Source organism: Zychaea mexicana, assembly GCF_025766255.1.
Source record: "Zychaea mexicana strain RSA 1403 chromosome Unknown BDB00scaffold_112, whole genome shotgun sequence".
NCBI classification, from domain to species: Eukaryota; Fungi; Mucoromycota; class Mucoromycetes; order Mucorales; family Lichtheimiaceae; genus Zychaea; species Zychaea mexicana.
The window spans coordinates 15630-39194 of record NW_026516775.1 but is presented as its reverse complement, the minus strand read 5'-3'; the positions used below and the strand labels follow the sequence as shown (position 1 = coordinate 39194).

At 43.6% G+C, this 23565-nt stretch overlaps 4 protein-coding genes across 4 annotated transcripts; 2 read left to right on the top strand and 2 right to left on the bottom strand.

The window, feature by feature from the left end:
- The first annotated feature begins 8496 nt into the window (after positions 1 to 8496).
- On the top strand, positions 8497 to 9441 carry BDB00DRAFT_58395 (uncharacterized protein). The gene is made up of 3 exons (XM_053117940.1): positions 8497 to 8870; positions 8954 to 9265; positions 9343 to 9441. Exons 1-3 carry the CDS (start codon positions 8657 to 8659, stop codon positions 9360 to 9362), a joined length of 546 nt encoding a protein of 181 aa, XP_052974551.1. The 5' UTR covers positions 8497 to 8656; the 3' UTR covers positions 9363 to 9441.
- Positions 9442 to 11383: 1942 nt separating this feature from the next.
- Positions 11384 to 11675, bottom strand: BDB00DRAFT_848887 (uncharacterized protein; the record flags this gene model as incomplete). Its single annotated transcript, XM_053125338.1, has 2 exons — positions 11596 to 11675; positions 11384 to 11530 (listed from the first exon to the last, which is right to left on the bottom strand). Coding segments are annotated over exons 1-2 (219 nt in total), but the record flags the coding sequence as incomplete, so codon positions are not given.
- A 4516-nt stretch (positions 11676 to 16191) lies between these two features.
- On the bottom strand, positions 16192 to 18312 carry BDB00DRAFT_848860 (uncharacterized protein). Its single transcript, XM_053125337.1, has 7 exons — positions 18259 to 18312; positions 18018 to 18154; positions 17603 to 17907; positions 17378 to 17531; positions 17083 to 17303; positions 16728 to 17017; positions 16192 to 16657 (listed from the first exon to the last, which is right to left on the bottom strand). Exons 1-7 carry the CDS (start codon positions 18287 to 18289, stop codon positions 16440 to 16442), a joined length of 1356 nt encoding a protein of 451 aa, XP_052974549.1. The 5' UTR covers positions 18290 to 18312; the 3' UTR covers positions 16192 to 16439.
- A 288-nt stretch (positions 18313 to 18600) lies between these two features.
- BDB00DRAFT_848852 (uncharacterized protein) lies at positions 18601 to 19703 on the top strand. The gene is made up of 3 exons (XM_053125336.1): positions 18601 to 18768; positions 18837 to 19064; positions 19208 to 19703. The coding sequence occupies exons 1-3, from the start codon at positions 18643 to 18645 to the stop codon at positions 19262 to 19264; spliced, it is 411 nt and encodes a 136-aa protein (XP_052974548.1). The 5' UTR covers positions 18601 to 18642; the 3' UTR covers positions 19265 to 19703.
- Positions 19704 to 23565: the final 3862 nt, after the last annotated feature.

The window sequence follows — 23565 nt, the reverse complement described above, 5'->3', positions numbered from 1 at the left end:
TGAGGGCAAACGCGCCAAACAGATACGAGTAACGCAAGTGGCAGAGCAGGAGTCGACACAAGATCTCGAAGAAGACGCGACTGTCAGCGATGTCGAGGATAGTGAAGAAGAAATCACGGAAGACGACGAGAACGAAGAATACGACTTGGAGATCCCTGAGGTCGACCTTGTCAGCGTGGAAAAAAGCCTGAGCGACGCGTTAATGTGGGTTCCTGGCGCTGATAAGAAAGGACGCAACACCTATTACGCCAAAGACTCAAAGCGCACAGTTAAAAAGGCTGATGAAAAGAGAGAGAGAATGCAGCGAGGCTGCCTACGCATGGATGAGATGTTTTGGCAAAAGAGGGTCGAGATGAAGATCAAGAAAGAAGAGGAAAAGCGGGCCGATGACGACAAAGTCGAATCAGCAATCGCAGCGCTTAGGCCTTATGCAGACCTATATCGAAAAACGCCTGATGTTGATCGTTTGCAGAGAGCGCGTTTCGCCACTTTGTATCACTACTTTACGATGATATCACAAAAAGAGGAGAAGACAGGCGCATCTGAGAAGCTGAGCACGCTGCATTGGAATCGTGGTCAACGGTTTGCGAAAAGGATCCGAGGTTGGGCGAACGAGTATCTGAGAACCGGGAGATTGACACCTTTTGTCAAAGGACCCCACATCAAGACCGCGTCTATGCTTGCTGACGAGCATATTAAGGACAAATGCGTTGCTTTTTTCAGGTCAATAAAGCCCGAAAAGAGAACAGTTATTGCATTGCGAGAGTTCATTCTACATGACCTCGTACTAGATGAGGCCAACCCTGAACAGCGCATTGGGATTGCCGTATCTGAATCCACCGTACGACGATACCTTAAGAAATGGGGGTTTAAAATCGAAGACAAAGCCCAAGCGCCATACATCGACGGTCATGAAAGAGAAGACGTCGTAATTTATCGCAAGGAATGGGCAACGAGAATGCTTGAGCACAGAGAGCTTATGACGAGGTATGATGAGGATGATGAAGCAGAACGAGCGGTTACCAGGGTTTGGGAGCATGAGAAAGTACTGGTCACACACGATGAGACCTACTTCTACGCCAACGACTGCAAGCGAGGCGTGTATTTGGCTTCCAACGAGAGCCTGATCAGAAAGAAAGGTTAGGGCCGTGCAATCATGCTCAGTGCTTTTGCTTGTTCCTGCCATGGTCTTTTTTCATACAAGACGATCATTCCTGGCGCTCAAAACGACGGCTATTGGAAAAAGACCGACATGGCCAACCAGCTTGAATCAGCAATAGAAGAGTTTCAAAGATTGCATCCTAACTGCGTTGGCGTTTTCTGCTTTGACCAGAGCTCCAACCATTCTGCAATGCCCGATGATGCGCTTAATGCGTACAGAATGAATATGAGCCCGGGCAGAAAACAGAATGTATCAAGAAACGGCGGTTACTATGGCAACAACGGAGAATGGATTGTGCAGCCGATGGTGGATGCTAATGGTGTGCCTCGGGGACTTCAAGCCATACTCAAGGAGAGGAACCTTTGGCCCGCACAGGGATTAATCCGTCATTGCAAGCAAGAGAAAACTGTCAATTGCTGCGCAGTACATATCGTAGCCTTCCAACCAGATTTCCAGCAGCAGAAGTCGCTCTTGCAGGAAATTTGTGAGAAGCATCACATGATATTCGAGTTATATCCCAAATTCCATTGCGAGTGTAACTGGATCGAAAGAGTGTAGGCCGAGATGAAAAGCATCACTCGGCGCGAATGTGACTATTCTTTCTCATCATTGCAACAACACGTAAAGGACCTTCCAAAACGCATTAGCATCAAGCACATGATCCATTATGAGAATCGTGCCTGGAGGTTTATCGAGATGTACAGCAGAGGTCTCGACATGCGTCATACTGAATGGGCAGTGAAAAAGTACAAGAGCCATCGTCGCCTCCCCCCAACTTTAGATTTCTCCGATTTCCAATAAAGGCAATTCCAAACTTTATTTTAAGATTTTTTTTTGCATCTGAGGGACCTTTCTAGCTGACTTGCACCTTAGTGATGTTGACGACTATGATATAAAGAGGTGGGGCGATGGCTCGTTGTTGAGTTTTCGTCGTTTGTTGGGATTTGTGTCGTCTTCTGGAAAATGCTTGTTCAATAGATTACGAAAACTCTTGCCTCGTGCCAGTTGCGTCATTGGTAAGTCGTTGAGTTGGTAAATGTCACATAAGTTTTTATAGCGGTTTTGTGCATTAGCGCATTTATTGCGTAAATGCGGACTATTCTGGATTACTTGATACAGTGTTTCGGCCGTCTTGATTCTATGTGCGGGTAGTCGAATTCTGGCCTCTTCCCATTCTGCCAATTGTCGAATCATCTGTACCAGATCGGCTGGCAAGATGTCATCCAGGGGGGCTCCCAAAAACGCCAGCACCTGCTGGATGTCGAAGGTGGTCGCAGCAGAAGAGTTTTCCATACAATCGTCAGGTGTGTTTACCGCGAGAGGCATGGTATTGACCATGTCGCTGGCTTGTTGCGCTGTGTTATGGTCCATGAGGGTCAGAGACTGGTTGACCGGTGGAGAGGCAGTGAGTGTAGGTCTAAAGTGGACATCTGGCAACTTATATATACACAATCTGTTGCCGTGAAATACTCCGCGTAGCATGTCTCCTTGTAAGGTTTTGATCTGATAACCATTTTTGTTGTTAACTTGATGGACAATATAAGGTCCCAGCCATTTGAGTTCGAGTTTTCCACTCCAAGATGTTTCTATTGCATTGTTATATACAAGGACAACGTCGCCGACACTAAATGGTGGTTGCAATAGGTGGTTGCGTTTAGCTAGCACCTTCTTGTCAATGGTTTTCTTCTGATTTTCCTGAGATATCTTAATCGTGGCCGCGGCTTGTTGTTGTAACCTACCTTGTTGTCCCCAATACATTCAAATCAATAAACGGGCTCTTCCCCTTAGTATTGGCTTTGTAATCTACTTGTATCACTATCTGTCAGTTTACTCTCTATCATTTTCATCACAGACTTGGTGTAACTATGAGTGCAAATTTATCTCACACCTGCAACAATACGCTTACTGCGCAACACCACTCTTACTGCGAGTGCAAAAACAACTCACACCAGGTGCAAAACCATTTCGCACTACTGCGGTATCCATTGGATCAAGCACCAATTATATTAGATATAGATAGTGTATTAGAATTAGTATAAATAGACCAATATTTTGTATTGAATAATAAACAGGTCAGTTCTTTAGCTTCTCTTTCTCTTAACTTTAGCTTTTCCCTTTCCTATCAAAAGGATTGTCTTTTGTGGCTCCAGACGTAATAATTCCTGGTTGTTGAACTCCCACACTTCTATTTCATCTCTTTTGCTTAATACTTAGCATTTCACCCACATTTATCACCTTTTATTATACTATCCATCCTATTAAACGGGATTCGTAACTCTTACCCAAACTAACACGTTACAATACAAACATTACGAGTTTGCTGCATAAATGTCTATTTTTTTAAAAAAAGGAACACTAGTGAGAAAAAAACGCGGCTAAATACACTATCTGTCAAAATAATGTAAATCATCAGTAGTAGCCTACAGTCATCGCAGTATTGAGCACTATCGTTGATGAGAACGTTTGCTAAAGACTATGACACACTAACCAGGATGTTGCTACCGAAACAATCAGAGAGGCTTGAGTTGAGAATTAAAGATGTGATCCTTTCTATAATTTTGTGTGACAAGGAAAAAAAACGCGTCCTTCCTTTTCCATTCAGCAAGCATGTCGACATTATAGACGAGATCACCAAACATCCCCGAGGAAATCAACCAAACGTACGAATCGTACGACATTGCAATTACATCCTTGCAATCTTGGGCGTTGAATAACAAGTTCCAGCTTTCAGTAATCAGAGCTGATAAAAAAGGCCCCAAGCGAAGGTGCTAACTTGGCTGTAAGCACTTTGGTCAGCCCCGTGACCAGACACCGAAAGAGCAACAATCGCAGCAGCAACAAACAACAATTGTTATTGACGAGGAAGGTGGCATTCTGAGCAGCACCGAGAAAAAGAAGAAAGGACGTAGCAAGGATTCTCAACGGATTGGTTGCCCTCTCAATCTGATGCTACGACCATTAGACAGTAAGAGCCAGCAATGGCATGTAGTGAGTATCTATGATGGCGGACACAATCACCATATGGCTTTCGAACCTAGTGCCTACCCACTGCACTGCCGCTTGAAAGGAGACGTTCTCCAGACAGTGCGTACCTTAATCCTCAACCATGCCACCAACAGAGTCATCACAGACTTCCTACGCAGCAAAGGCCATTCTGGTACCACCGCAAAGGATATTTCAAACATTCGTCAAACAGTGTTCAACAACGACCCTGATGGTGCAATGTTCAACCTGATCAACCTTCTGCAAGAGAACGATTACCACGTCCGTTTTGACTCGAGACAAGAAGGGGAAAAGATTTTCCTCAATGCGTTGTTCTTTGCCCATGGCGATGCTATAAAGGTTGCAAACCAATTCCCAGAGGTGATTTCCATGGATGCCACCTACCAGACCAATCGCAACAAAATGCCATTTATAAATGTGATTGGTACCGGAAATGTTGGCGTGAAGGCGTTAAGAAGCTTTTGTGTAGCTGGAGGATGGGTCTCGAATGAGACCACAGGGTCGTATATGTGGTTTGCTCAATAGCTAAAGTCAGTTGTTTACTCGTCTTCGACAGCGGTTTATCCAAAAGTGTTCGTCACAGACAGTGAAGCGGCATTAATGACTGCGCTTGATTCCACTTTCCCTGAGTCTACGAAGATACTGTGTAAAATCCATTTGCATAGAAACTTCAAGACGAACCTTCGAAAGCTTTTTGACACTCAAGAACAATGGGACCAGGTAGAAAAGGCGCTCAACCTTTTGATGTCTAGCTCTTACAAGGACAAGTTCGATGATATGATGGAGAAGGTGTCTGATGCAAAACTAGAGCAAAAGGCGCCTACTATGTTTGAAAATGCAATACTGTGTTGTTCAGATCCTGAAAAGGCACGAAGCTACTTGAAAAGGTAGATGATTAGTGTACCTTTGAATGTTGTCCAAATCCTTGTGGGGCTTTATGATTGATCTAGCTCATATACTCTTTCTATAGTAAACTTGCCTTTGGGGAAAAATGGGTTGGTAGTGAGACTGGCCAACTGCGACACCTTGGAAATACGAGTACCAACCGGGCTGAAGGTGCTCACGCCGAAATCAAAAAGTACATCGATCCATCCAGCAGCCTTCATCTTTTTTTCACACATCTGAATATGTGGTATAAAGACAAGGTATATATACATACGTTTTACTGAGAAATGTTCGCATCAATTCATGTTGTTGCATACTTATATTTAAGTATCGGCACGTTTGGGGTTTGCGATAAGCAATACTGTGTAATTGATGATAGCCGCTTTTGTAGAACACCAACTGGAATCAGTAGGTTGATAAGGAAGCATTGAGTGCTAATTCTCATCTTCCTGAGGCATATAAAACGCGACTTGAGCTCCTCAGTCGTAATATATCTCGCTTTGCTTTTGAAGCCATCAAAGACCAGTTGAGATTTTCGAACGTGCTGAAGACGATGCATTGCAAGTGTGCCTTAAAGATCCATTACGGAATACCATGCTGTCATATGTATCCAGCTGACGGGCCCATTCCATTGTCGATTATCCCTCGGCGCTGGCACTTGTTCCCAGAAAAAACAGCATCGAATCTCAATGGTATGGCTATTGCAGAGTTTAAAACAATGGTGAGTATGTTCACCGACGATTTATGAGCCGGTTTTCTTTTCTTCTTTTTTGCAATAGACGAATTTGTCGATGTGCTCTCTGCACCCAACGTTATAGCAGTTGTGGACGACCACGAGAAGCCAACGATCGAAAAGCAAGTCGCCGCTGAGCTTGTCCGGATTGAAAACCTAGGATTCAATCTCCAAAACCAGCAGCAACTAGCAGATCTTTTGCATAAATTGAAGGCAATCAGTAATGATTCGTTCATTGATATGCATGAACTGCAATCTCCACCTGTGCGAACAAAGAAAACAACAGCTCGCACTACTGCAAATAACGCCAGCAGCAGCAGCAGCAGCAGCAACAGCAGTAATAACAACAAACGCTTGCCAATTACACTCGAAATCCAAGATGAGCAAAGCAAAAAAGGCCAAGACGGGCTTCGGAGCTGACGCAGCAGCCACATGGTATGTACCAATCATTCCAGTGTATAATATAAGCTGATTGTGGTGGGCCGTTAAAATAGGGAAGGAAAGGGCAAGGAACTGGCGGTGCCATTGGCTGGTGTCTTAAGCACCGATGTACCCAAGCAGCAAGTCGCCACTATTGTTAGTCCTCAGCCTAATGGTAATTGTGGTTTTCGTGTCTTGGCTTTGGCCTTGAAAAACGATGAGGATATGTGGCCATCCATCAAAGACGATATGTTTGTGTTTTTGCAGCAGAATCGCGCTATTTTCTTACATCTCTTTAGAGAAGATGAACTGGCTTCAGTGTAGCATAAGTTATCCGATCGCTCCTCTCCTTGCAATACTGCTTCATATTTCAATCATTCTTGTGCAATTCTAGCTGCCAATGCGTTCTCAAAAGCCATTGCTTGGTATTCTGTTGAATTCTCAACTCTATACATACCTTTCCTTTCCGCTCCTACAGGTAAACCTATCAGTATGCAGTTGAGCAATTTTCATTTCTACCATGTCTCTTTTAGACCAGCTGCCCAAGTTGTGTACCCTTCTGTCCATCGCTCCCATAATCTCTTTTGTACCCGCCACAACTTCACCAACCATTCCTACTTAATCGACCACAAAAAATAGACCTCTTCCCTTCTCTCTTACTTTAAAAACGTCAAACAACCAGCTCGCAAACAGCAATATTGCTACAAGATGTGTAATCGAATAATGTAAGCAAAAAGAAAACAGTGTCAAAGAAGTGTACTAATTATCAATCAGACCATGAAAACATGATATATTATGTAAACACCCATAATACAATAGTTATGGTCTTGCTGTAATCGTACTATTGCAGCACTTTGATTTATAAGAAAATCGAAGATCACTTTAAAGAAAAACCGGTACTTTACTGATAGTTAACGTGTAGTCTAGTTACCTTGAACAATAACAGATAGACCCATTATAAAGATTTCATTGAAATACATGCCTCCTCTCACCACCCTTCATCGTTTCTCACCACCCGCCATGCCATTTCACCTCCGAAAAGCTGGTCACTACCCGAGGGGTGGTGCAGGTGGGGTGGTGCAAATAGCCGTTCCCGATGACGTTGGTGGAGCGCGCTATAAAGAAAATTTCAGGAGAAAGAACAGTGTCTCCTCTTAATTTTGGCCAATACAGCAGTATAAAAAGCACGACGATAATTGACTGAATGGAGCGAAAGCAATTAAGGCACGGTATAAACACTTTGCTTATTTCTATGAATGGCCAAAAGTAGTGCAGTAAAGGGCAGTAGAATCGAGGGGCATTGCAACGAGTGAGTTTCTGTTCCTTTCTCTGTAGAGCTGCCAATTGCGACATGCCACAAGGTCTTTGACGATTTCACGTACAAACAATTGAAGAATGCACATTTTAATCCACATGGACCTTCAGCAGCAGATTTAGTAGCAGCATAATGGAAAAGAGAACAGTGCCTACAGGTATGTCGTATTGCAGAGGAGACAGTTGCAAACGCGGCTTTTTTTGAAACTTTGTCTGTGTTTTTTGACACAGCACAGCTAACAAGAACGCTACGCCATTTCGAATAGAATTGCCTGAACGATTGATGGAAGGATTGAGGGAAACGGCAACTAATTGCAACGGCCTTGTTGAAGCAAGGATAAGGGTAATATTGACGGGTTTATATTGCTCACTTTTCGTGTGCTATTATGGCTTCTTTTGCGACCGCTGTTTGGCCATTACTATGCTACTACAGGGCACATTCCACACACTGAGCGATTTCTACATGGCGTAATAACTGGGCAGAATGGGACCAACGCGATCAACAGCACAGCATGTAAAGTACGACTGTTTCAAGATGATCAGCTGTGGGTGAAGTTGTTCTGCCTCCTCCACCAAACTCGTTGCTGATCTCTAGACTCCATTGTTACCACAACAAACATTCAACTGCCAATGACAAACGCCGTTGCCATTGCCGCTCATGACGCGACTCTAGTGGAAACTACTCCTGCGACTCAGGCTTGCCGTCAGTCTTTTCCTCAAAGCATCCACACCTAGTCATTATTTCACACAGAAGCTAAAAATCGCGGTTGGATGGAACATGGCATAATTATGGACGTAAGTCAAAGCACAGTACTGTGGAACACGGTTATAAATAGCAGAAGAGCTGGGTTATATGTTGGACTACTGGGTGAAACTGTATACGTATGATCGGGAGTATGATATCATGGTTGGTATGTGGAGAGAGAGTTTTACTTCAATAAAGTTGATGTTTTGTTTATGCCTATATGTTCTATGTGTTGCCATTATATAGAGTGTGTCCTATATCAAAAAGCGAGATATGTCTGCTCGTGTCACCATGATATTTAAATAAACAGTTGTGCCTGAATTCTTTTTCTCTTTGGTAATTCTAAACGCTTTACTTTCCGATCTCGCATTCGCCATTCGCCATTAGCACTGACATGTCCACAAACACATCCGCCATTACTACCACCAACACCGGCACTACTACTGCTGCTGCTACTCTTAGCGAAGCAGTTATTTTTACCTTTAAGTCTGCTGCGCGTCCTATCTCAAGCCACATCGACGAGTATGAAGAGATACTCGCGCAGCAACCCCATACCACTGGTGAATCTTGGATATATCATTCCACCTATTACCCTGCTAAAGCAAAGGGTATGAATAATGAGCGAATGCTTAGAAATATGCCATTGATTTGGTGCTTATTGTGATTCTTTATTTTATGCAACGACATATAGAGCAAAAATTGGCACAAGCAGCTGCTGCTCAGGAAAACAGCGAGCCTATCAACAAAAGAAATAGGCCATCGAAAACCATCAAGACCATCAGATACTTTTGCCATCGTAAAGATTATGCAAAACCGCAGCAAGATGGCGATCTAGAAGGGCGTAATTCTGACGTTGACTCGGATGATGATTCTGATGAAGGGACCGATGATAACATCCGTCGTCGGCCAATCCAGAAAAAGTCTAAGCAAGTTGGATGCGGTGCTAAGCTATCGATCAAGGTAGACGTTGAAGACCCAACAACTGCGCGATTCGAGTACAAAGGTCAGCATACTGGGCATGTACCTGGCACCGTTGAAGATGTTCAGTACCTTCCTGCATCTGACGAGCTCAAGGAAAAGATACTCGTCGAATTGCGTAAAGGGTACAACGTCCGTGAAATCCGCACCCACTTACAACGCACGCTTGGGCATCTGGATGCAAACCAACAGGATTCCTACGTCAATTCTGTCGATGTTTATAATATATTCTATAAGTATCGACAGGAACACTGTACTAAAGACACCGATGACTTTACATCAGTTGAAGAATGGTTGGCTTCCCTTGAAACACAGGGCTACAATGTTTGGATTGACACCAATGGAGCTGGTCTGCGTCTTCTTTCTGCTCAACGGTTCACCTTTGGTTTCTTGGCTCCTTGGCAGAAAGCATTGTTGCTTAGCAGAAGTGGCGGCTTCATATGTCTGGATGCGACTCATGATGTGTCGCGATATGCAAGTGGTGTTCTATACACGATGGTTATCCGCCATCCTCTTGCTGGTCGTGGCGTTCCTGTCACTTATCTCATAACTGATGATAAGTCATCTCTCCCCCTTCTTGGTTGGTTCCGTTTCCTTGCTTCTCTTGGTTTGAATCCTCAGCGTATAACAATCATCGTGATCTTGCTGAGGATAACGCGATTACCGAGGTGTGGCCAACTTGCAGCATTCAACACTGCCTTTGGCACGTTATGCGTGCTTGGACAAAGAATGTCCAAGAAAAGGTGACTGGCGCGAGGGCCAAGAAGAATGTTCGTGAACGGCTGCGTGCTCTTATGTATGAGCCAAACCAAGCGCGCTTTAGAGACCTACTGGAAGACTTTCTTGGTTACACTCGGCGCAAATATCGCCTATTCCACGACTATTTCGACCAGTATTGGATCAGGGCCTTGAATGGAGCAGCTGTTGAACGTTGGGCCAGTTGTTATCAGCCAGAAATATACACCAACATGCAAACGAACAACTACGTCGAATCTTGGCACAACCAATTAAAGACTCTGTATTTGAAGCGCAAGAGGATGCATCGTCTCGATATGCTCGTTCAAATCCTCTCCTCTGACATCGCATTCGACGTTCAGTCCGAAATAAGACGCTTAACAGCAAACGTTGGCCGCATGAGTGCCCATGAGCACTCTTCACGAAAAGAGGAAATTAAGGCTGAGAAGAAACGGAAGATGATTGCGCGAATGGTAACTACAGTGCTGCCAGAAGCGCAATACATTGTTGCATCGTTCACAGGCAACAATTTTACATACAATGTAAGAAAACCATACTAGTAATCTCCTGTACGTTATTTCTCACATAGTGTTCTATATTTTCTAATGTAGGTCACTGCTAATAATGGCCAGGTGATCACCTGTACGTGTCCATAATTCTCCTTGACTTTGTTCCCTTGTAAGCACATGTTTTTGGTAGAGCATCATGTCGGAAGTCTTACTGTGCGTCCTTCCTGGGAGACCCAGCAACAGTGGGCTCAACAGACTGTAACAACACCATCATCAACAGCAACTGCACAAGAAGGTCAAGAACAACAAGACCAAGATAAAGTACAGCAATTAGGGGGCAGGTCTATTTGCACACCCCCTCATGCACACCCCCAGTCACACCCAGGTAGGATTTCTGTTACACACACCCCGCTGACATTTCTTTCGTACACACCCCCTCACACCCTTTTGACTGAAAAGAATTGGCAGAATGCATAAAGAAAATTGATACAGGATTCGTCTATTAGTCTAAGTATAAGGTGTTGGCAAAAAGAATAAAAAAAGAGAAAGTGACAGGGAAAGTAAGAAAGGTAGCGAAAAAGTAAGAGGATCAAGTGTCAAATAGCTGATTAATTATTTCGGTTACAGGTGGTTAAGTCTTCGCCCTCAGAATCAGATGCGTGAATGGGATGCACTTCTTCGTCATTGGGAATCGTGAAATCGGGAAACGGTCGAATAGACCGTTCAAAAGAATCTTCAAAAAGGGGATACCAAGGATCATCGCGAATGCTTTTGTGTGGTCCACGACCCTCAGGGAATATTTCAGGCCACTGGATAGCTGCGTCGTTTTTGGTCATAACGAGTATGAAGTGGTTTCCAATAAGCTGTAGGACGATTGGGTGGGTGCGCTTGGCGTGTACTGGGTTGTTCGTTAAAGGGAAGAAAATGTGCGATTGTGCGCCATCTATAACAATTGGCGTTTCGAACGTATCAGCGGCAACTTGACTGCATTCAGGCGAGACGAACCATTCACTTGAATATGGATCGAGTACTTTTAGTAAACGACCCTTGTCATAGTATTGGTAAAGCGTATGGCGTTGGAGAGGTACTGATCGAGCATCTTGGTCTTGACATCGACGTATCGCTCCTCTGTGTTATACAGCTCAACAGCTAAGGCCCGAAAGCCACAGTTACCGTCTGGCATGGGATTATGCACCAATTCAACAGCTGGTGGAGGATCCATTTGCAAACAAGGTTGATGTTAGGTACAAAGCGAATTTTTGGAGGAGGAGGGATGGTGAGTGCCATGTTGTTTGCTTCATTTGCTATTGTTGGCTCCATCTTTCCGTTCCTATAGATATTAAAAATTTAAGTAAAGAATTGGCTATACATCTTAATGCATAAAACTTTACCATATTGCTGCAGCATCACGACCAATGCCGGTGTTTGCTTTCTTTCGGCTTTGAGAGTCTTGATGCTCTAAAGCGATCAGCTCACGCTTGTTGCTGCTGTTTTGTGGTTTTTGGGTGCTTTTGGGGATTGATTTTGGCTGCTGAAGCTGCTCAACGTCGATGAACATATCATCATTGATAGATTGTAGGTGCGCGAGGAGAGTTGCACGTTGTTGATTATCTGGAAAGCGGTGTACAAGATTGTTGAGGCGTGTGAGCTCTCCTTCGATTTGCGATTCCAGGCTTGGGGCTGTAAATGAACCAGTCATCGCCAAAATGTTGCTATTGCTATTGCTATTGCTATTGCTTGTTGTGTTTGGTTCTCCTAATAACAACAAAAATCAGATACTGTACGTTACAAATATAACAGCTTTTACATAACAGCCATGGCTACCTTGAGATGCCGTTTTCTCAGGATAAAGGTGCCAGCGTCTGGGAATTAAGCTTAAGGGGATTTCACCCTGTGATGGAAGCACATGGCAGCACGGAATATCATAATGATACTTGATTGCACATCGGCAGTGATCAGTCTTTTAACGGATTATTGACGGTTAGCTCGTCACGGATGGCATAGAAAGCGAACTTGGAAATTTTACGTTCCAAAGCTGCCAAACGCTGCTTTTGCTGTGGTGGGATGTGCGAGTTTCCGCCAAAACTTTCCTTGTCGATCTGGCGCTTCCAATTCAAGTTCTAATATAAGGAAGAAAGCATGTAAGAGCCGCGTCACTAACGGATCAATATAATTACTATAAGAGATAAACCTTCAATCGATAAAACTAGTCAATTTGCATAAAGGCAGTTAGGAGATTGCCACTTGAGGACATGATTGCCTTTTTCATGTTGGCATGCGTCCCTTCGACTCTATTTGTGCTGTCATTTCCGAAATGCTTTACATAAGTGAGGCGATTGCCTACCCACTTGTCTTTTGAAGCAAGCTTTCTGTATACCGAAAAAACATGTTTAAGTCCAAGTATCATGTGGTCAAAAAATCCGTGCTTATTCAATTTTACACACCTTTGCAAATAGTCCATGACAACGTCGGGTCTTTTTGCTTTTTGAGCAGCCTCCTCATACATCTTCATTGCCTTTTCTTCGAGCTTCTCGTTCGAAATTGTGGATCGCATATCGTTGAACTTGTCTTGATACTCACTAGCCATTAAAAAATTGATAGCTTTCTCGAGTTCCTCGTAATGGTCCTTGACATCAAAAAGCTTGCGTAGGTTGACCCTGAAGTTGCGTCGTATATGGATCTTGCATAGGATCTTCTTCGCCGTTGGAAAAACGCGGTCGAGAGCACCGGTCAAAGCAGATTCGCTGTCTGTTACAAACACACCAGGGGACGAAACCTGATCAAGTGGCCAAACGACAGTTTGAAGCTTGCGAATCACCCAATCGTAGCTGTCGTTGTTTTCCTCTGATACCCAGCAGCCAGCAATGCAGAAAGTCATCAATTGGGGATATCCAATGTTGCCAGTTCCAACAATGTTGATAAATGGCAACCGGTGCTTGTTTGTCTTGTAAGTGGCGTCCAAGGTAACAACGTCCGGGAATTGGCGAGCGAGTGCGATTGCCAATTTGTGCGCAAAGAAGAGAGACTGCAAAAAGCGTTTGTCGCCTTCTTGTTTTGCTTTCCATTGGACTTCGTACTCGTTTTCTTGAAGCTTTTTGATCAGCTGAAACATTGCATGATCTGGGTCGTTGTTGAAGATGCGCTGACGAAGATTGGTGATGTCCTTAGGATGAGCAATCTTGTTCTTGCTGGCAAGATAAGACAATACAGCTTTGTTGGTTGCATGCGCTTGTACCATCTTCATAACGACCTCCTCATCGTGATCGAGTCTACGGAGCATTGGGTATGACGAAAGCTCGTTTGCCAACTCATGGTTATGACCGCCATCATAGAAAGAGACTATGTGCCATTGGTTGCTGGTCTGGTTCAAAGGACGAAGGATCATTTCGAATTTGCAACCAAACCGCTGAGAGTCCCTTTGACGAGTGTCGATCTTTTTATCCTTGGATGATGCAATGGCCGTGCCCTCGTCATCTACAATAACCATTTGTCTTGTCGTGGTCTTCTGCTCTTCACATACGCCCTTGTTGACTGGCTCACCATAATGCTTGCAAGCAATCTGGAGCTTCCTCTTATTTCCCATCTTATTACTTCTAATAGTACGCAACGAGACACCATTTTCTTTGCCCCATGCATAGCAGGCAGTCTTTGCGGCATCGAATCCATCCCATGTAGTGTTAAGTTCTTCTGGTATGGAGGTCATTGTTTTTGACATTGCGTTTAATGAGCAGTAATGAGGTAGGTAGAAATTTTAATAAATAAAAGCGCGTTTGTATCACATCAAATGTTCCTGGAATTTTACATAATAAAACTGTCCGTCCAATGTATACCCATATACAATGATGATAGGCAAAGAGGTATCTCATATATATTTCTATTTAAGCATATACTTTATGCTGGATCATTTCTTTATTGCAAGTTCGCATAGCTTCAGGAATAAGCTGCATTACTGTAACTTTAATAAAGGAGTGCATGACCAAAATATTTTGCACAATTTTCAGTCAAAAGGGTGTTAGGGGGTGTGCACGAAAGAAATGTCAGCGGGGTGTGTGTAACAGAAATCCTACCTGGGTGTGACTGGGGGTGTGCATGAGGGGGTATGCAAATAGACCTGCCCGCAATTAGAGCAGGTTGTTTTAGCGCTCAACAAAGAGATCGTAGCTTCTAGACGACTCGTTTCTAAATCGATCATGCGTCCTGGCAAAGACGATGTTCTTGACGCCATAATAGAGGACGCTAAACAGATGAAACATAGCTACTCTACCTTCAACCAACGCATGGCCGACGCCCTCACTCTCCCTCCCAATTCCAACTTCCAACGCCAGAACCATTAACGTCATTTCATTATCCTTTTCTTTCTTTATTCTGTATACATATCAATATCAGTCCTATATCTCTTATTTCTCCTACTGTGCTTTGACTTACGTCCATAATTATGCCATGTTCCATCCAACCGCGATTTTTAGCTTCTGTGTGAAATAATGACTAGGTGTGGATGCTTTGAGGAAAAGACTGACGGCAAGCCTGAGTCGCAGGAGTAGTTTCCACTAGAGTCGCGTCATGAGCGGCAATGGCAACGGCGTTTGTCATTGGCAGTTGAATGTTTGTTGTGGTAACAATAGAGTCTAGAGATCAGCAACGAGTTTGGTGGAGGAGGCAGAACAACTTCACCCACAGCTGATCATCTTGAAACAGTCGTACTTTACATGCTGTGCTGTTGATCGCGTTGGTCCCATTCTGCCCAGTTATTACGCCATGTAGAAATCGCTCAGTGTGTGGAATGTGCCCTGTAGTAGCATAGTAATGGCCAAACAGCGGTCGCAAAAGAAGCCATAATAGCACACGAAAAGTGAGCAATATAAACCCGTCAATATTACCCTTATCCTTGCTTCAACAAGGCCGTTGCAATTAGTTGCCGTTTCCCTCAATCCTTCCATCAATCGTTCAGGCAATTCTATTCGAAATGGCGTAGCGTTCTTGTTAGCTGTGCTGTGTCAAAAACACAGACAAAGTTTCAAAAAAAGCCGCGTTTGCAACTGTCTCCTCTGCAATACGACATACCTGTAGGCACTGTTCTCTTTTCCATTATGCTGCTACTAAATCTGCTGCTGAAGGTCCATGTGGATTAAGATGTGCATTCTTCAATTGTTTGTACGTGAAATCGTCAAAGACCTTGTGGCATGTCGCAATTGGCAGCTCTACAGAGAAAGGAACAGAAACTCACTCGTTGCAATGCCCCTCGATTCTACTGCCCTTTACTGCACTACTTTTGGCCATTCATAGAAATAAGCAAAGTGTTTATACTGTGCCTTAATTGCTTTCGCTCCATTCAGTCAATTATCGTCGTGCTTTTTATACTGCTGTATTGGCCAAAACTAAGAGGAGACACTGTTCTTTCTCCTGAAATTTTCTTTATAGCGCGCTCCACCAACGTCATCGACTCTCTGACTTTCAAAAGAGATTTAAATTGTGGGGGGGAGGCAGCTCTTATATTGGTGGCAATATAAGTAAATTGGTGGTTACTCCATCTTCTGCGGGTAATTGTCAGAGTAACGGGTTTTACCTTGAAATATAATAAAGCCAAATTTTTGTATGTATAAATGATTGTCGATGTACAGAATAAGTCGTCAATGTAGAGGATATAAAATGAAGTAAACAGCTCAGGAGGTACAACGATGCGGCAATTTGTGATGATGGCTGAAACGTTATATGTTACAATTACTTATTGGTGTTCATCAGGCTCAGGCTTGGCTCATCTTCGTTTTTTACTAGTTGATTCAGAAGCGACAGAAGTTGGCGATGTGGATGGGGTTGACGATGCTGCCTTGTTTGATGTGGATAGTGCTTCTGGTATGAAACATGGTGGCAGTGGGGAGACTTGACTTACAAAATCGGCCAAGCTTGCTTCTGTTTGACAGAACTGCTTCCATGTATCATCGATGATACACTTGCCAATTATCGCAAGTTGTAAGAGCGGGACAATCGTTGTGGCGTAATCGCTGCTGCTAGATGGGAAGGGCACGTCTTTGATACGACGTATGCGTGTAACAAAGCCTCTGGGGGCGTCGACATCGAGCAGAGAGATTGAGTCACCTGATGATTTGAGTTATGCAAGATGCATTTAGTACACGCCTTAAATACATGTGGGTTTGAATGGCCATGGCTAAGAACAGCTAACCCTGTCCGGTATTAGACGTAAATGCCGTAACGTCTTCTTATCATTCATTAAGTATATAAACTTACCGTTGATATTATAGCCGAGGACGTGAATCTTGCGCAAACTCGCCCGTTTTCGTTCAGCTACCGCAATGATCATGTCTTTGAGCACTGGTGGCATCTTGATCATGCTATCTTTATATTCTTTCGTTGCGTCGACCTTTCCTCCAATTTCCAAGCAGCCGAGCTCGATGTTGCTAATCTTGTATATGATGTCTGTACGGCTGCCCATCTTTTTGTTCGCTATGGGCTCGATTGCGGATAGTTTTCGCTTGGTGTTTCTAGCCGTTGCGTTGGCCTCGCTAGAAATCTCTTTGCTTTTTGAAAATTATGTTGGACTAGATGCTTTTAAGTATTGCCTAATATCGACACAGCAACTTACCCGAGTGCCTTTACTTCAGTGCGGTCGAAAACTGTGTTGACAAAGCCCCACAAGTAGTATAGTTTATCGCTTTCTAAAAGCGAGCTTGTCGTTTCTGATGTTGAATCAATAAAATACTTTGCTGTATTCATCACACTCAGCGCCAACCATGCTAGCAGCGGTTCAGTAACGATGTTGTAGTCGAGTTTTCTCGCAAAGTTGTATGCGTCGACTGCACTTGTCTATACATATACACAGTTGGTTCTGTATTAACAAGAAATAAAAATGTTTCCAGCCTCCAATGACATCGTATTACCATCTTCCCGAGTTCGCTCAATTGTAATGCCAATTCTTGAGGGATTTCCCGAAGAATAGGATCACCAAATGATCGCATCTCATCAAGTTCTTCTTTGCTGAAAACGTCCTCCCAATGTTTATCCGCAAGATCGATAATCAGCGATTGGCAGGGGCTACATACATGATATATTAGACGTAATTATGTAGGCCTTTCCTTCCACATATCTTAGCGATAAATACTTACTGGTAGAACTGGTACTTGACAGCAAAACCATGGATCTTTTCTTCTACAGAATTTGGCTGTTCACCCGTTTCTTTCGCCCTAGCTTTTGTGGCCTCCAAAACCCAGTATTCTCTTTTGTCCAAATCAACCAGCATATTCTCAACCTTCTTTTTGTCGCTATCTGACAAGAGGATTCTGTGATGCTGCGAGGACGACGCAGTTTTTTTGAAACTGGTTGTTGTGCTGGCTGAAGTTTCGGATGTTTTAAATGCCAGCTTGCGATCGATACGTGTTTGTATCGTTTTCCAATTGATTTTTTTCGAGGACTTCATAAGAATTGTCACGAAGATGTTGTTAGAGAATCTAACCTACTAGTTTCTTTACCTTTTCTTCTTACTCACCAAGGTTAATTCAATGATTTTGCGCAAAGTAGCACGTTGTTCGTCCAGTCACTTTTATATTGCGATTGCGACTCGGAGTATGTGTCTACAATAAGATCTTCTAACTCGTCAATGATCTCTTGGAGATCAATTTGTTCACGCGTCGCTAGATCGCGTAGTACCGGGACAATGGCTAAATAGGATCGTCGGATCACGCCTTTATATGTTAATAACGTATCCAGACACGTAAAAATTGACGCTGTATTAGATACGCAGCTGCCTACAAGAGAAACTAACCGTCTTTGTAGTTGTCATTGAGATTAACCATAGCAACAGGCTGGTAGTTAGGAGGCAATTTCGTTGCTAGGAAACTGAAAGATTTTTGCTTTGGCCGAAGAACACTGCACGTAGTGTCGTTTCTTCCTTTCAATGCACAAAACGCAAAATTTAGAATCCGAACAATCAGTCCCTTAGTGTTCTGTGTTTCACAAGTATCGATTTTCAGGCGCTGCCAATATAAAAGTTTTAGAGATCTCAATATAGTTTTTATACATTGAGTGTAATTTTTTGCTTGACTAGTGTAGATATCAGGAATTCGATCCAAAAACAAAGTCATCAACAATGAAAAGATGTATGTAAGCGTCGAAAGATTTTTATTTGGACTATAGAATACATGCTAAAATGTTGTTGGAAATGACGAATCCGGTCATAAAAGTTTGCATAGCAATTTTTTTAGCAGTTTGCTGGATCACGTTGGTCAGCACCTTGTCTTACAAACTAAGAGGAACAGCCATCCGTTCACGAGTCCTACACAATCGTTTAGTTACATGAAAAATTCATAGCACCCCATCTTACATAATATATAGTAGTTATACCTTTTCTATGAGAATCATCTTCATCAATTGTTACGTATTCTTGGTATTGTTTTGTCGCTTCATAGCACTCCAAACATGGATTCAACCACAGCCTTGTGCCGGCCAGAAACCAAAACACTGTATCCGACATCATTGCTTGTACTATCTGACGAAGCAACACAGCATATACAATTACTCCTTGCTTTGCGTGTTCGTATACTTGATTTGCCAACCGTACCAAGTGCTTATCTATATTTTGTGTTATCCATCCAGACACGTAATGTTCAATCATACCCCAACATTAGTAAACTTATCTGTACGTGGCTCATAATAAAACATGATATTTCTATTGATCACTACAAGAGCGGTTATGTACTAGATTGATAAGATACTATGTAGTCAGCTACAGCAAAGATTACAATTTTAAACAAATTGTTTCCTGCGTTTGAACTTTATTAAAATGGGAGTTCTGTGTGGAACAAGTAAGCGGTTCGATCTCTATGGCCGTCAACAGTACATCATTTATATGGAGAAATAATAAAAAAGAGCGAAGCGCCACCCATGTTGAGAGGGACATCTCCCTAGTAAAGCCCAGGAAGGCCATCAAGTGACCGCAACAAGAAAAACCGAGCGAAGCATCACCCATGAGAGGGACATCTCCCCAGTAAAGCCCGGGAAGGCCATCGGATGAACGCATTCTTTAAAAGGACAAAAAAGTAAGAACTTCAACGCACTGTCCACCCGTGAGAGGGACATCTCCCTAGTAAAGCCCAGGAAGGCCATCTGATGAACCAGCACTCGGACGCAAGCATCCTATGAAGAAAAAGATTATGAGATACGGGGAATAGTGTTGTCGCAAGCACAGTTTTCTATTTGTGCAAAAGCTCAATCACAGTCACGAAGCTACATGTTGTCACAGTGGAGTCAAATATGGGGCGGGGATGTGCTGATGTGCTGCGCAATGAAAATGAATTGAGTGCACCCACTAGTCACTGCCCGGCCCGGATTTTAGTTGGACCCCACCTCCCACCGAACCATTTCGTACACCCCCCCTTCATCGAACCAATTCTTGCACACCACTTCATCCACATTCCTCAATCACAGATCGAATTGAAGCAATATTTAACACAAGATTGAAGAACGAACCGTTAGCATCGTACCAAGTAACATAAAATGAGTAGCTATAAACTAAATGTATGCATTTGCCTTTTCAACGTAAATTGTCAGAAAGGAGACACACACACGCACAATGAAATATAGCACTGGCAACTGCTACTTGCTAGTAAAGAAGAGTGTCCTAGATGCATGGACAGAATATGCGAGTAATATGCTAATGATGAACTGAAAAACGATGTAGAACAGAAAGGGAGGCCAAGAGGATTATTAAACAAACAAAAGAAAATAAACTTTTGATTTGACACGTCTTACATAATGCATATGAAACTGAGATTGCATTAATGCAAAATCCTTTAAATAGCAGTATATTTATTTACATACATAGTCCGTATTTACATAGTCCATAGACACATTGACCTGTACGTTATCGTGGTCTTTCGCATCATCTTTAATACTACATGGTACTCAGGAAGTGAAAATGGAAATTGGAGCGTATCTTAAAAAATTGCTTCTTTTACTTCCCATAAACAAACAAGCATATTTCTCTAATGTCTCAACTCATTTCCATCGCAATGTCGAAAACAACAAGCGCAATTTCTGAAGAACTTCGAGTCACTTATGACGACTTTGACTCTGCCAAGCAAGCTTGCGTCGACTGGGCGATAAAGAACAAGGTTTCCCTCCGTACCTTGAAAAGTACGCGTACAGGAGAGAAAAGAGTCCTCCGTCTTGTTTGCAAGCACTTTGGACAACCCACCAATCAAGAGGTGTATGACGATGGCAAAACTACGACAGTAGAAACCATCTTGGCGAACGACAAACGTGATGTCATTCGATCCAACAGCAAGGACAGCAAGAAACGGCGCGAGAAATACTCTCAGCGAATTGGATGCGAGTTTGAGATCAAGCTGTGGCCATTGAGCATGGCCAGCAATGGCACGTTGTCTCCTTTTACGATGGTGATCACAATTATGAGATTGCAAAGGAGCTCTCGTCGTATCCAATGCCTCGTCAGCTCGATGGGAAGCAGCACGAAATTGTTTTTAGCATGATCAAAGGGCACGCCAGTAATACTGTAATTGTGTCATACCTTGCTGCCAACAATACGGTTGTCGACCCCAAGGATATCACGAATATGCGACAGATGGTGTTCAACAACGATCCTGATCATACCATGTTTAAGCTTATCAGCAAGCTATAGGGCAAGGACTACGTTGTTGAATGGGAGTCCAAGCAAGATGGGGGAAATGGGTTCTTGCACTCTCTCTTTTTTGCTCATCATTCAGCAATATTACTTGCTCGCCAATTCCCTTGAACCATCATCATGGATGCCATGTACAAGACAAACAGACATTGGCTCCCTTTTTTTAATTTCGTCGGTACAGGCAATGTTGGTTATCCAGAGTTGAAAACTTTCTGTATTGCTGATGGATGGCTGTCTGAAGAAACGAATGACAGCTACGATTAGTTTGTCAAAAAGCTTGAGCAAGTTGTTTGACCAGCCGAGCAGCTAGTGTCCCCAAAAGTCTTTGTGACCGACAGCAAACCCGCGTTGATGAAAGCCTTGGACCATGTCTTTCCCAGCTCTAAAAAATTGCTCTGCACTAACCACATCAGACGCAATTTTCAAGTCAAGCTCCAAAAGGTTTTTGAAGTTAAAGAGGACTTTGAGGCGCTCCTGAAAGCCATCAACTACCTAATGGCTGACGAATATGATGATAAGTTCTAGAACAAGTAGTTGGTTCCAGATGAGGATTTTGAACAAAAGGCGATCGGCATGTACAATGAGGCTGCAAGGAAAGCCAAAAAGCCGGAAGAAGTGAAAGCATACCTCGAGAGGTAACTATATATTGGATTCTTATTAGAGATCGTTTGCTTGGACACTATGCTTATGTGTATACTTTCGCTTGCAGTAAGCTTTCCAATAAAGAAAAGTGAGTCGGCCGATACCTCGCAGATGTCAAGTGTAACAGTGTCGGCCCAGATACTTACAATCGGGAACGTGAATGGGTAGACAGTGTGGATCAATGAATAAGGTGAGACTCGGATATATCAAAGGATAAAACGATAGGGATCCATATAACTCAGGATCCCGTCTTTATATATACGTCGAGTAATAAGGGGCTAGCTATCGTCTAAGTATTGATCTACATCATAACTTCTATCTAGAATATCCACGCCTATTACTCCATATTCAACCATGCGGTTGACCGCAAGTCATCCTATCGTCTGAACCATGCGTTGTCGATCGTCAACCATGCAGGTTGGATATCGTCGTAACGGTATGCACCGTTACATCCTCCCCCATCTACTTCAAGAGGTCAACTCGAAGTAAAACGTCAGGTGCTCGCCGTCGATCCGTCGACTCGTCCAAAGTAATTCTTGATTTGCGTCGTTTCAATCACCGTCCTTTGTAGCTCGTTAATGTCTGTGCGTCGTTCTGCGAGTAGTATGCACCGTCCTTATGCGCGTCCAAGTGGGTTCGTATGCTGGAACTCTTCTACAGCAGTGACGGATCGTTTTGTGCGTCGACTGGATAGAAATCGTCCCGGTCTAGGGTTCTCCCCCCGCAAATTAAAACGTCGCGAGAGATCCCAAAAGGTGGTCGTCGTGGTGAAATAGACCCAGAGGAACTATAAAAAAATTAACACCACAACCCATTGCACATACAGTTACCTGTTTCGTCTGTGTTTGGGCGGACGACCACGGCGTCGAGGAAGTAAATTCGTATCCGAAGCTTTTGATGGCGTCGCTTCCTTGGATTGTTTGAAGTCTTGAAGAGCCTCGGGCGCATTGGAAAGGTGTTCGGCGGGTTCCCACGTCGCCTCGTGTAAGGGATAACCTTTCCACTTAACCAAATATTGTAGCTTGTTTCGTCGCTTGCGCTCGTCGAGAATGGCTTCAACTTCCCATTCGTCTTCGTCGTCAGAAACATTGGTGATCACTGGTGGTGGCCGTTCTGGCTTGCGTCCCACATCGTCAGGTTCCAAATATTTCTTGAGGGCGCTCACATGGAAAACGTTGTGAGCCCTGATCGAAGCCGGCAAATCAAGCTTGTATGCCACGGATCCAATACGTTCAAGGATTTTGTAAGGACCCGCCCACCGTGGAAGTAACTTTCTGGCGGGAGCGTTGGAATAAACATCAAGATTCAAGTGGGTCGTCTTGACTAATACGTCGTCATCCACGTCGAATTCCAGATTACGTCGCTTCATATTGGCATACTTGGCTTGGCGATCCGTTGCTTCCTTGATTGCCTCAGTGACTTGAAGACGGATAGACTCCAAACGTGTAGCGAGAACGTCTGCTGAATCAACATCGGAGGAGGCAGATCCCGTGGTCAAAGCGAGTGACACCTGTCGTCCCAAGTCAGCGTAAAAGGGTGTTACCCCTGTAGAAGCGTGCTTGGCGTCGTTGTAGGTGTGCTCGAGGACCGGCAGCCATTCGTCCCAATCCGATTGATTATATGCAACGTAATGACAAAGCATATCTTCAAGCGTTCGATTCGTGCGTTCCGTCTGTCCGTCTGATTCTGGGTGTAGACTACTGGACAAATTTCTTTGTACCCCAAGCATCGTCGTCAAGGCCTTCCAAAATCTAGAAGTAAAGCGGACATCTCGATCCGAGACTACGT